Below are 13722 nucleotides of genomic sequence, written 5' to 3' on the forward strand. Positions count from 1 at the left end.
TCGATTTTTGATGAGATCGCATACATCTGCAGGGATATGGTCGTCTTATGGATGCATACCTCGAGGACGTCAAACGAGTAAGCCGATCTCTTTGCAAAGGACGGAGCTAGGACCCAAGTTGAAGACCAAACCCGATCCATCTCCTTTTTTTCTTTGGACCACAAAGGGTACACTCAACAGTAGATCTCTTTGTAAAGGGGCAAACTTATAAGCCCAATTTTTCTAATCTCATTGTAAATCTACTGCAATCGAGTAAATCTATAAGCCCATTTTTGTATAGGGGCGACTGACATATTTTTTACTGAGAGCCCCGTCTAGTGGGGACTCTCGAATTTAAACCAATATGTACTCCAACTCTTTATAGCAATACAAATGTTAATTTTATCAAAAAAATAAAAGTAGAAGGTGAGTAAGCCTGGTCCATTATGGACCCAAACTCAGCAAAAGTCAGCATGCCTGCTAAGTGCTACCTGAATCCCATTTTCCATTTCTGCAAACCAAATATCATTGGATGTTATTGGATTTGCTTTGCTTCAGCCGACAAAGCCAAAGTCTTCAACTTCGGCCCCAAAACCGAAAGCCAGGAGGCCTTCAAAAGAAGGTTATGCTTCGGCCTTCTTCAGGCAATTCAACCTAATTCGGCCTGCTTCGGCCAAATTCTTCCATTGATTCAGCAGTCTCAGCTAAACACCTATGTTAAAATACAGATTTTTCATTGTTTTATTTTTTTTAAAATACCCAAAGAACTTCCCCTGATACCCAAAGCACTTCTCTTACCCAACCAAACCAAATCCACTACACCATGCTTGTCCAACAAAGTAGGCCGCATGGAGGTATATGTAAATCAAATCAATGGTACATTCACCAAGAGACAAGCGGGCCAATAGTACCAACAGTCCAATGTCACCAAATGCCAAGAAAGTGCTTCCATTTAGATGACCAAGTCTGACCAGCAAGAACTATGTACAAAATGAAAGGCCCATTAGATAATTAAACTTTTTACCATCTTAGGTCAAAAGAACTACACAAGACTCAGTAAATAATCAAGAAGATCAATCCTTACTTCACTGCATGGTTCGTTATGAATATAGGCACCAAACTTTCTGAAAATATAGGACATAAAGTTCATAAGAGAATCAAAAGGTACAAGTACCAGTGCATGAGCATCCACTGAAGAATTTCCATGTAGCATGTCCATTGCCCGTGAAGCCAAGTTTTGCAGCTCACTGTCGGGAAATATATATTTTAGACGAAGCATCTGCAAGACACAATAATCAACTCTTATTCCCATGTCACAAGACAGGTGCATCCAATTTATAATCGCACAGACTACATTTAATTTCCATTTAATAACTTCAAATGATATAGAAAAGCGGACATGATGAATACAAATTTTCTCTAGTTATCATGCTACAAGAAGCAGCGAATGACCTCAAAGCAGAGCCAACAACAGTAGGCATATCTAAATTTATGCACCCATTTAATAAGTTTATGCATTCATTGACTTGTTTTTATTATTCAACAAATTTACACTTCAGGACATCAAGAAGTTTACAGATTTTTCGAACTACAAGTTGAATTTGACAATATGAAATAAGGGTTTAGACGACACAGAAACTACATTAATGCAGAATTTGCAACATATGCCAAGAAAAAAACTTCTTGACAAAAACACCATAGAAGCACAATCAAAATTTTATAAAAGCACAATATCAAAATTGCATAGCCTTTTGCAACAACACAAAGCCCTTTGCAACAACACTAAAGGTTATCAAATGTGGGATATAGTGTGAGGTGCTAAACGAATCCCATGCACTATGCGTCTCAATGACTTCGCAACGTGTCACATCACTTCCTATGTGACAATGAGTATAAATGTAAAAACAAAACATAAAGTCTATAAATGTGTGATTTCTGTGATAGTAGGTAACTTAATTTATTATGTCTCCAACATATGGTTGTCTGAGTCATTGTTAGAGTAACAGAGACATTTTGACTCCATTTTCTAATATAATTAGAGTATAAAATAAAATGATCCAATCCATTCATCAATTTCAATAAAAAAACAAATAATATGTCAATGGTCCAAGCACTTAAAATAGAAAGAAAGTGTAATATGATACTATTAGATGAAATTAGAAAGCAACAATTGTAGCATATAGCCTAACACTAAGTAGTTGGCAAGTAAAATAAAAAACTAGAAGTTCACAACCAAAATATAATGAAATAAAAACCAAAAGATGACCCAATCCATAGAAAGTAATGCAGCTGCTTAACTCATTGTGCAGCCACATCGAAGTAGTGAATCCCTTGGCAAGTACTGTGTGCTCAACAATCCTTCCAATGTAAGCACAAAATAATTTTAAGTTGCCAGTAAAATGTACGAGTTTCACCTCCATCCCACCACCCCAAGCCTTTCCCCCCTTCTCGAGGGAAAAAGGACATTCTACCCCTGCTCTTGAGCTATATCTCCGCCCACTAGGCAGTCTAAATTATGCAGCCGCATAGGCTCCCATCAATGTGGCTGCCTATGAGACTGATGCAGGTGGCCCGATTAGGTGTAGCCAAGGGCCACACCGCCTTGATGCAGCCACATATTGTGGCTACCAGCCACATTTGATAACTGTGAACAACACCATATATTGGCAAGAGAATACAAGAAAAGCCATAAACATGTACCTGTAAAAAGAACACCCAGGATAATGTCAACCCAATGCGCAGGTCCTTCAGATGAGGTCCGCTAGCTGCATTGCTATTTCAGAATAAGAAGTAACCAAGAGAGAAACAAGATATGATTTTTTCACACAATCTTCTTTAAATTATCAAAACAAAAGTTCCCCCAAAAATCAAGGTCTTGTTATGAGCCTCAAATCTCAATTCAAATGCTTTGGTACGTACAGATCAAAGCAACCATTAGGCACATAAACCATGCGGAAACCAGATGCCAATGTGAACATTGGTAACTCCTTAATATAGGGCGGGAAGCGAGAAAACTAGAAAAACCAAGAAAAAAATAAGATGTTGAGAGAGTATTCCCTCTCAAGACTGGCAAGGACTTCTGCCCTAAAATCAAGTTCTTTGTGAAATTGGCAAGTCTTTGGAAGAGTGAGCATGCAGTGCGATAACACACCAATGCATGAGTTGGCAGTCCTCTCTAGCTAAAACCCTGAAATTACTCTCTACCGCACAAACTACCCCAACAGACCCAGGGTCTCATGATTGGCTTATCAAAGTAGGGCAAGGTGTTTTTGAAGTTTGAACTACAGATGTGCTTGTGGATTACAAGTGGTCCCGCAAGGATAATTCAATGAGTCTGTGTTCGTCCTTGCAAAATCCAGTGGGGTCCTTTCTTAGCACATGCACACATAGGAAAACATGTTCCTCCGCACCAAATCAATGGCATCACAGCTATCATGTGTGCATGCTATAATGATGGTACTTAAGGTTTTGGCCCTTGTCCTCGCAACCCTCCAACCCTCATAGCAAGAGTATCCTTTCCCTTTGGATAACGACCTCATGCAGGAATATCATTTCCCAATGTGCTACCAAACTACCACCGAGGTCTCCACCAACCTCAACAAGGGTTAACCTGAAACACTCCATGAGAGTGGTTCATTAGGACTAAGCCTCTGATGAGCCCAACTTCCAAGTTTACAATCCAATTGAGCCAGGGCCTAGACTACAAACCAAGGCGAGAATCTGTGGCACTCATGCCACATGCGCTAATGGTCGCTTTCATCCACAGAGACAACCGGTCCCACATAAACCAATCAGTGCTCCCACTCAAAAACAGGGTGTGCACCTCTATGACAGAAATAAAATGAGTGCCCCTCATGGAAAATTAAAAGAGCTAATGCCACAAATCCCAACACAAACCACTTTCCTCCTCTCTTCTTTGAAAGGCTATATGTCATAGATAGCAAATGTAAAAAAGGGGTCCCCATTAGCTCATCAAGCATGTGCAGATTAGCTGCTATTTCACACAATAAAAACGCCAAAATCCATTCAATGCTAGTATCCATATACATGAAGTAAGATAGAATGTTTTACTCAGTCTAATGACAAGGATAATACATAATACTAGAACATCAAGTCTAAAGAATGATCAGTGCAAGGATGATATTAAATATAATTAAATTACCTCTCATGAATGGCCCTATTAAATGCTTTTGTATACCACCTTCAACTTTCCTGGTTGTTGGGGGTTGACCTTTACCTCTTGGTTGCACCTAAAAAGTGAAAAGCAAGCTTAAAGCTAGCAAAAGGAAACAGTATCATGGAAACAGTAACTGCCCCTCAACATTTAATGAACCTGCGCCTGAGGATTCATGCCAAGAGCAAGCACAGCGCCCAAAGCTTCAGCAAAGGCATCTCTCACATGTGACACAGGATCCTCAAGAGCCTAAAGAACATAAAACAATCAATAAAACAAACAAAAGCATGCATAATATTGTGACTAAAACAAAGAGATATAGACAGGAGTATTTGAAGCTATGCCAACAAGAATCAGATTATTATAGAAATGAATTGCCCAAGAGAAAGAGTCCCATGCCTTAACACAATAAGAAGCAGAATTTTCAAGCTCTGTAACTCCCAATCCAGGTCCTCCTATGCTAGCAAAAGTCTTGAGACATCTAGCTGCAGCTATTCTAACATGAAAAGATTTATCCCCTATTCCTGCTCGCATAATTGTACGGAAAGCTTCAGAGTAAGCAGCAAAAGAACCTCCGCCACCTGAACCTTCTAAAGCATTCTGAAGCATATGCAAAGCTTCTTTTCTCACAAAATCCTGAAAATTAATCAAGTCACAAATTGGAAACCCATAAAGAAAATATAAATGTTTGCTGGTGAAGAGAGAGAGAAGGAAAGGAACCAGTATAGTATGTCCGCGAGGTAAATTCAAAATTATCAAGCTCATACCAGAATCTCATTAGATGAAGTACAATCAGAATAGTTCCAAATACCATATGCACGAAAGTTATTTTTGAATATTGAGCAAAAACTGAAATTGAAAGACTTAATTGAACTCACAAGATCAATATAGTAGCAATTTAAAAAAAAAAAGAAGGAAGCAAGTTATTCCAATCAGCCCCGCATGAGATAATGTTCACAAATCTAAAAGAATCACCATGAACATACAAGAATAGGAACCAATTCATTGCTTATGATGTTCTACTAGGGCTGAAGGAATATTAATTTCAAGATATCTTCATAAGAACATATTAGAGCTTTTCACAAGTAGCCTATTGTCAAACCTCCAGGTAGGTTTATGCAAGGTGTTCAAGGGCATGGTATCAGAACCGACCTTGATGCACCTAACAAATGAGAAAGGAACCCACAGGTCATGTATGGACTTGGACCACTTTGAAGGATTTAGCTATCTTTCTTGGCAAGCCAGTTACTTGTACCAACAAAGCTATATGACAGGGGACCTCTAGCCTTTTGGACTCACCTTTATGGGGAGGCGAGGCTGATGAAGTGGGCGGCATCGTGACACGCACATCTGGGCAAATGGCGCATGGTCACAGGAAGTGCCTTCCCAAGGGGATGCTCCCCTACCGGAAACACAGTTCCACGTGCTTCGAGTTGATCCTCCATGGAAGCATGCTTCCGAGTATAAGGGATCTTCATCCTATTTAGCATGGACTCTCGATCATAGCCATAATCGATGGATATACGATTAGATGATGTTCTTTAAGATAATTTATACAGGATTACACAAATTATCAATTATAAAGATGATTATTGTCACTCACTATACTAATGTGAGTGTGCATGTGTTTGTGTATCTATAAATGTTGATTATATGCCTTACATTGACAGAAGATTAGAATGGATCTCAAGGTTTCATCCATGAACACCATTGTGGTTCAAGGATAAATTCAGTTCCCTTTGGATAAATTGAGTTCCCTTTCTTATCATAGCCTTACAATCTTAAATAATTTTTGTGAGACGACTCACTATAGTAATGTTATGCATTAGTTTCTAAACTTTTTACAATTTCACCCAATTTTATAAATGTACACAGATAATATATAATATATAATATTATCAAGTGGAAGGCTCTAAAAAGACAAGGAAACAGCAAAAAAGGACATAGATGGAAGTAGGGAGAAAAGCTATAGTGACCTATAATCTGACTTAGGGTATGGCCCTTGATAGAGCGGAATAGCATAACAATATTTATGTAGCCAACCCCAAATAGTTGAGATAAGGCTCGAATGATGATGATGATGACATATCATCATTATATATAACAAAATAATATATGTATATATAAATATATATACATACATATATATAGGAAGCCACTACACAACACCTATGGGCGAAAATGAACAATGTTTTCGCCAATTGGCTTGGTGCCGTCCGAAAAATCAAACGGAGTGGATAAATCGACCGCACCGGTACTGCAACGAACATAGCATGTCCGGTGTGGTCGATTTTTCATGCAAAAAACACAAGAAACCGCAACGGCTCAACGAGAGCCATTGAGGGGCGAAACACTATCCATTTTCGCCCCATGGCGTTTTTAAGACTTTTCAATATATATATATGGTCTTTCAATTGTTCAGACCCCACCAGATCATATAGGTTACATTTAGAAAGGGGTGTGAATGATAAAAATTACTTAAAGTGTCTCTTCCTTTATTCCATGACTATACAATAAGGGCATTTTTTGGAAAAGGTATTGGTGATATTTTTACTAAAAGACAAAGGCCATGATGGTCATCTTAAAAAAGGGGTACTTTTGAAATATTTACTAAAAAACAATGGCATTTATAATAATAAAGTACCTAGAATTTCTCTCCATAACTACCCTTATATTTTTAGTGAAAATATCAACAATACCCTTCTTAATGACAAAAGTTCCCTTACTCATTTTACAGCCCTGGAATAAAGATATCGACAGCTAAGGTAATTCTAAAATTTTACACTCTTTTTCTAAATGTAACCTATAGAATTTCATGGGGTTTGAACCACAGAAAAGCCCGTATATATATATATATATATATATATATATATATATATATATATATATATTCTAGGGGCAACATAACAATCAGTCCTAGGTTCATATATTATATAAATAATAAATAAGACATATTCCAGGGACACTCCCAAACAAGCAAACTCATGTGCTCCTGAGGCAGTAAAATTTAGGCATGGGGCGATCCACCACTCCTACTTATGCACCCAACAACTATAAGTGGAATAGAATATGGGATTAAATGTGCTTGGGCTGGGCAGGTGGTTTGACGATAATAGTCAAGTTCAAATTCAAGCAAGGTGACCTCTAGACCACGAGTGGGCTAGAGAGAATGGATTATATAACGGCCATGAACATAAGTGTGTGTAATGATGCAGCAAGTAGGCCATGCAAGAGTAAAGGACAGCCACCAGGCATCCCACAAATTTGAATACAAAAATATGTATCTATATAAGCCCCACGCCTAGACCCTTGAGGGGCATCTAGTACAGTCTACCTACGAGGGTAAAGCGCAATACAAATGGGCCACATCCCTTTTCCCTTTTGGTTGTTTTCTTTTGGAGGTGTTTCTGCGTCGGATACGCTGAACTTGGCCTCTCCTAGGAAGCTAGATTGAGGAGCCATGGCCACATGGCTAGGCAAGAGTAAAAAAGCCTCATGACATTTGGTATTAGAGTTGTGTCACTCCAACATTCAAGTGATGGTCAGTCCTAACGTTGCTGAATATATAACTTAGGTGGAGCAGCAGGTAAAGTAACTTAACCATTTGGCTGCTTGCTTTGCCTCAAAGGAGGGGGTGCTGGAGCTCTTGCCAAACTGCTCAATGGATTGGTGGCGATCTGTGATGAGCAACTTAGTGCTTTCGAAACCCATGTGGGGGGCCTAAAGTCTTATGGGCTAGCGTCACCAATGTATTCGACAAGAATATCAAAACACTAGCCAAGGAGCTAAACATGTCAAAAAGTGCTTTAAGCAACTCAACTAATGTTCTTGAACCACCAAGAGTTCATGTATCAAACCCAAACCCTTTAAAAAGAACAAAGAGTGCCAAGGAGTTAGGAACTTCCTTTGGGACACAGAACCATACTTCAAAGTTGTCCATGCCCAAGAGGAAAATATAATTACCTCAACCAATATTTAATGTAGCTCTGGTGGAGGACATGTACAGATGATGAGGCAAAACCTTATTGAAGGTTGAGAGGCCCTCAAAAGGGAGCTAACTGAACAGTTCCTACTAGGGAATGCTGATTTGACTGCGAGGGGAGCCTTGTGAGAACTTAAGCACACAGCCATATTGTGTTGTATGTTAAGCAGGTCCCTAGCTTGATGTCGGACATAACTAACATGTTTGAGGAAAACATGCTCGTGAATTTCATGCCAAGCCTGCAGTCCTAGGCTCATGTTCAGCTAAGGCGGCAATATGTGAAGGATCAATTGATTTCTTGAAGAAGATAAAGTACCAAGGGAAATAGTGGGCCTGCATCACCAACTATTGGAAAGTCCTCTAAAGCATATGATGAATTCAACAAGCTCAGGTCCAACTTCTCCTAACCTTGGGAGACTGAGGGAATTAGGGTTGTTAATTGTCTATTATATTATTTTTAGGAAATTAAAACTTATGTTTAGAGTTATTTTCAGTTTCTAGTTTTCTTTAAGGGTATTTGTGTCTTTCTTGGTCTTAGATATTTGAGGGGCAAAGTAGGAATTTTTAAAGACGACGGGTCAAGATTTAGTTAGGGTTTCTTAATGAAAGTTAGGTTTTTGGGTTGTTTTCTTTAAAAAATATATAAATCTTTGATAAAAAAAAGATAGTGCAGAGAGTAACAATTTACTTCCCATAGCTTTGGCTGTTGCAGAGAGCTTTCTGCACTGCAAACTGAATACCTTGATGGGAAGGTTCTTGTTTAGGCAAAGGTAAGAATGGGGGGAAGAAAGATTGAGGGAACCGAAAGCAGAAGGCAGTGACTCAATCCAAGGGGGAGTCTTCTTGCAAGAAAATTCCAAGGACTTCTCAGGCGGCTGGACATGCAAAGGTCCCCGCCAAGCCCAGGATCTTCCTCAAAAGAAATCCCTTAATGCAATCCAAAAGGTGTGAGAAGTGGCAAAAGATTGTGATGGAAACCCCTTTTCAACCTTTCATTATGCAATACGTTGAAAGAAAGCTGCATACTTGCATGGTCTCATATATATATAAAGGTCCCCTAGATGGCAAAGAGGTAAGAGCCGTTGTGAACACGTGCCACAAACAGTTTTGTGTCGTATTAGAAGGCAGCCCATCTAGGCCTCCATTTGATGAAAATCCCAGCATAATGAAGGTAATGAACTCGTCCACCAGTGTGTTGGGATAGCGCAGTACGTTTTACTCATAGTGGATGAAGAGTAGGCGAGTCTTAATTATGGTTCCTCTGACAATTTAGAGGTCATCCTAGGACTTGAGTTCCTGATGATAGCTAAGGCCTAGTGGCTATTATAAATGAAATTTACCCATGCATGGTGCTTATTATTCAGAAGGAGAAGTATGTTATCTGCATTTTAACTAAAAATATTGTAGCATGAGGAGGTCATTTATGGCATTAGTTACTTAAGGAATCGGGGGACAAACTAGTCAGTTACACAAATTGTTCAAGAACTCTTTAAAGTACTATGAAGACATCAGGAATACAGAGCTTCCTAAGCCACTACCTCCCTAGCGTATGGTATACCAACACATCGAGCTGGAGCTTAATGTTCATTCACCAGTTAGAGCCCCTTACCTCATGCCACCTATAGAATCGACTAAGCTTTGTAAGCAATAGGATGAGCACCAAGACAATGGATGATCCAGCCATCCAAATTAAAATAAATGTGGCAGTCTTATCTCAGAAGAAGCAAGATAGGTCATTGTGAATATGAGTAGACTATCGAGCCTTAAACGAGCTGACAGTAAAGAAATATCATGCCCCAGATGGGTGATCTATTAGAACAGCAGGTTAAGGCTAGGATCTTCACTGAACTAGGCAGGAACTCAAGATATTAGCAAGTCAGCATGAAGGAAATAGCATGCGTAATTCGGTGTGGATCATTTGAATTTCTTTTATGTCGTTTGAGCTCACTAACACCCTGCCAACTTTTTGTAATCTTATGAATTATGTGTTGGTGAGTACATTGATATGTTCCTAGTGGTGTATCTAGATGATATTGCAGTACATACCAAAACCAAACCTTAGATGACCATGTTCAGCATCTAAGGCTTGTACCACAGATTAAGAGCAAACCACCTCTATTTGAAGTTGGAAACGTGTATCTTTGCCCAGAAGGAGATCAAGTTCCTCAGACACACGGTGGATAGAGGCACCATCAAGATGCACGACTAGGTGTTAGCCATCCTCAAATGGTTGCCGCCGAAAGGGTTCCATAAGATATGCTCCTTCCTTGGGCTAGCCAACTATTGCCAACGATTCATCAAATGGTACTAAGAAGGGTAAACCCTCTCAAGAAAGATGCAAAGAGGGCTTGGATGGAGGCCTGTCAATTGGTATTGAAGGATCCGAAGAGGGCAATTATTAGAAAGCAGATGTTGCGCCTCCCAAACTTTGATTGCCTTTTAGAGATACAATTATATGCCTCTGACCACGCTATTGGGGAAGTACATATTGCAATTGCAGACTGCAAAAAAATTGGGTCAGGGCCCTTGTTCCATTTGGTTGTTGTTTGCTTACGGGAGTTTGGTGCACAGGATAGGCTGAACTTGGCCACCCAAGAAGCTAGACTCAAAAGCCAAAGCCACACAACTAGGGTGGACACCTATCATCCTTAGTGCAAGGTTGCACGCCCATTCCAATGCTTGAAAATTGAAAGACCAAAAAAATAAAATAAGAACATATGACCCCATATTCGAGATTTTTAGAAAAGAGAATACATCCCATCCACCATCTCTGCTAACCAAACACATACTTAGTCAAAGTGATACAACATAAAGGCTTACAAGTAAAAATTAGCTTTTACCATTTCCCAAAAATAATGGTGATTATAATATATAAAGCCAATTCCATAGGGCACACAGCAAAACTAAAGTTCCCAAGACAATAACTCAAGTTCCAATGCAATTTTTCCCACAGTAAAGTAAACCTTTGTTTAATTCAGATATCAAATTTATTGCCCCAGCTATTGCTAGAATATATCCCTTGTTTCAAGTTTAAGACTAGCCCAACCTCAGTTTCCTCAAAACTTATTCTGACATTAAAAAACACAAACAATAGTAGGAAGAAAATCACTAACTTTGATTTTATATCCAAGTAAGCAAGTTAAGTAAATGAGGCCTTTCAGTTTCAAAACAAAGAAACAACTTAGGGAACTCAAGATCTAGAGAAAGAATATAAAGCATGTAAGGAGAGTTTTATACAGGAAATTTTGAACAACATCCAATCATCATCATCATCATTTGAGCCTTATCCCAATTATTTGAGTCGGCAACACAAATCTTGTTCCGCCATTCTACTCTATCAAGGACCATACCTCATTCATAATATAAGTCACTATATCTGTTATCACTACTTCCGTTTATATCTCTTTAGGCTTCCCCTTTCCCTTTTAGAACCTTTCACTTGAACCAAATCACCTCACCTAACTGGTGTCGTATTAGGTCTATGCTACAAATGGCCAGCCCACCTAAAGCCTACTTTCCCTCATCTTATTGCCTATTGAAGCCACCCCTAAGTTCCCTAATATATATTCATTTCAAATTTTCTCCTTTCTTGTCTTGCCACTCATCCATCTCAACATCATCATCTCAGCTACACTCATCCTATAGATATGTTATTTTTTGACTGCCCAACATTCCATCTCATAAAGCATAGTTGGTCTTATAGTTATCCTATAAAACTTCCCTTTAGTTCCATTGGTGTGCGGTGATCACATAAAACTCCAAATGCACGTCTCCACTTTGCTCAGCCAGCTCTAATTCTACGTGTGACATCTTCCTCAATCTCTCTATTCTCCTAGATTATCAACCCAAGGTATAAAAATAATCACTTTTAGATATTTTTTGGTCATCAATCTTAACTCCTTCCTCATTTCTACTCCTATTATTACTAAACTTGTATTCTATATATTTTGTCTTAGCCCGACTAATTTTAAAACCTTTAGATTCTAGAGCCTCCCTCCAAAGTTCTAAATTTGCGTTATTATTGCCTCTAGTCAGATGAATCAAAACTATGTCATCCGCAAACAACATGCACCACAGTACCTCATCCTGTAGAGGCCTAACTAGCTTGTCTATACCCAAAACAAAGAGATATAGGCTCAATGCTGACCACTGATGTAGGCCTATTGTCACTGAAAATTCACTTATCTCTCCACTAGTTGTCCTCACACTGGTTAGTTTGTATATATCTCTCACACATCAATATATTATCTAGAGACTCATTTATCTTTCAAATCAATACCCAAAGTAACTCTCTAGGTACCCTATTGAATGCTTTCTCTAAATCAATAAAGACCTTATGGAAGTCTCTTACCTTCTCTCTAAACTTCTCAAACAGTTGCTTAAGTAGAAAAATAACCTCAATTGTTAACCTCCTAGCATAAAGCCGAATTGATTTTTTGAAACATTTGTTTCATGTTTTAGTCATTGCTCAAGCACGCTCTCCTACAGCTGCATAGTATGACTCATAAGTTTCATCCCTTGATATTTTGTAATTCGTCTGGCATTTTCTTTGTTCTCAACATGTTGTTGAACAGCTTGGTCAGCCAGAACATGCCAATCCCATGCACTTTCAAACCTCTATCGAGTAACATCTAGTGGTAGCTTTTATATTGAGCCAATAAAGAGTACGAAACAAGCCTTTCCGTAATTTATTTTTTTCATCAAAAAAGAAAAACTAGAATCTGCAACACAGCCATTTGTGCCAAAGAAGAGTATGAACAAGCCTTTTCCCACATAAGTAATTTAATTTTCTTCTTCAAAAAGGAAAACTAAAATATGTAAAGCAGCCATCGCTGATGGTTTTTATATCGGAACTCTATGCTACTTCATCCAATACATTTTTATATCGGAACTCTATGCTACTTCATCCAATACCTAGTTTGCTAGTATTTTGCAAGGAGCATTAAAAAATGACTCTAGGTCAGCCCAAGCAAGGAACATATGATTTTGGAACTAGACTCAAAGTGAGCAAAGGTAGTTCGGAAAAATGAGTCACTGGATGGATTGGGACTTTTGCTATAAGAAGGAGAGAGTAACTTGGAATTTCAGGAGAGGGAAAGGTGATGTTGAGGATGTTGCGAAGGATAGGTATGTTTCATAGATATTCAAAATAAGTTAGTTCAAGAAGGACATAAGTGATAACGAAAAGGGACTAGAAAGGTAATTGTAAGAAGGTTTTGTTTTGAGATAAGTTCAATTGAATATAGTTCTAAGAACAAGCAACCAAATTTATTGAAAACATGATTACCCACCATACATAATTTGAGAACAAATAAAGAAGCTCAATATATAATACCTTAAATACACTAAATTAGCTAACTTCATAGTTCTTGTACTTAAGTTACCCATCACCACGTTATATGCAAAATTAATTCAACTACGTCAAGAAATTGTGTTCCCCAGTTTCTAAAATGAAAATTTTGGTCAGCCCTTCATGCAAGATATGGTCAAAGATCAGACTCCAAATGGGATGAATGAGTGAAATAATCAATTGACTCTTGATTACGGGGGCATCAAGGTTAATCTGCGCAAAGCACTGAAAGTCTAG

General features: G+C 38.6%; 1 protein-coding gene across 1 annotated transcript; it reads right to left on the minus strand.

Moving 5' to 3' along the window:
- Positions 1-357: 357 nt before the first annotated feature.
- LOC148782562 (protein SWEETIE-like) lies at positions 358-5372 on the minus strand. Its single transcript, XM_088865540.1, has 7 exons — positions 5306-5372; positions 4553-4789; positions 4313-4402; positions 4142-4229; positions 2680-2744; positions 1154-1258; positions 358-959 (listed from the first exon to the last, which is right to left on the minus strand). The coding sequence occupies exons 2-7, from the start codon at positions 4760-4762 to the stop codon at positions 774-776; spliced, it is 744 nt and encodes a 247-aa protein (XP_088721666.1). The 5' UTR covers positions 4763-4789; positions 5306-5372; the 3' UTR covers positions 358-773.
- Positions 5373-13722: the final 8350 nt, after the last annotated feature.

This window comes from Amborella trichopoda, chromosome 4, assembly GCF_054954075.1.
Source record: "Amborella trichopoda isolate Santa Cruz 75 chromosome 4, AtrichopodaSantaCruz75HAP2 v2.0, whole genome shotgun sequence".
Taxonomy (NCBI): domain Eukaryota; kingdom Viridiplantae; phylum Streptophyta; class Magnoliopsida; order Amborellales; family Amborellaceae; genus Amborella; species Amborella trichopoda.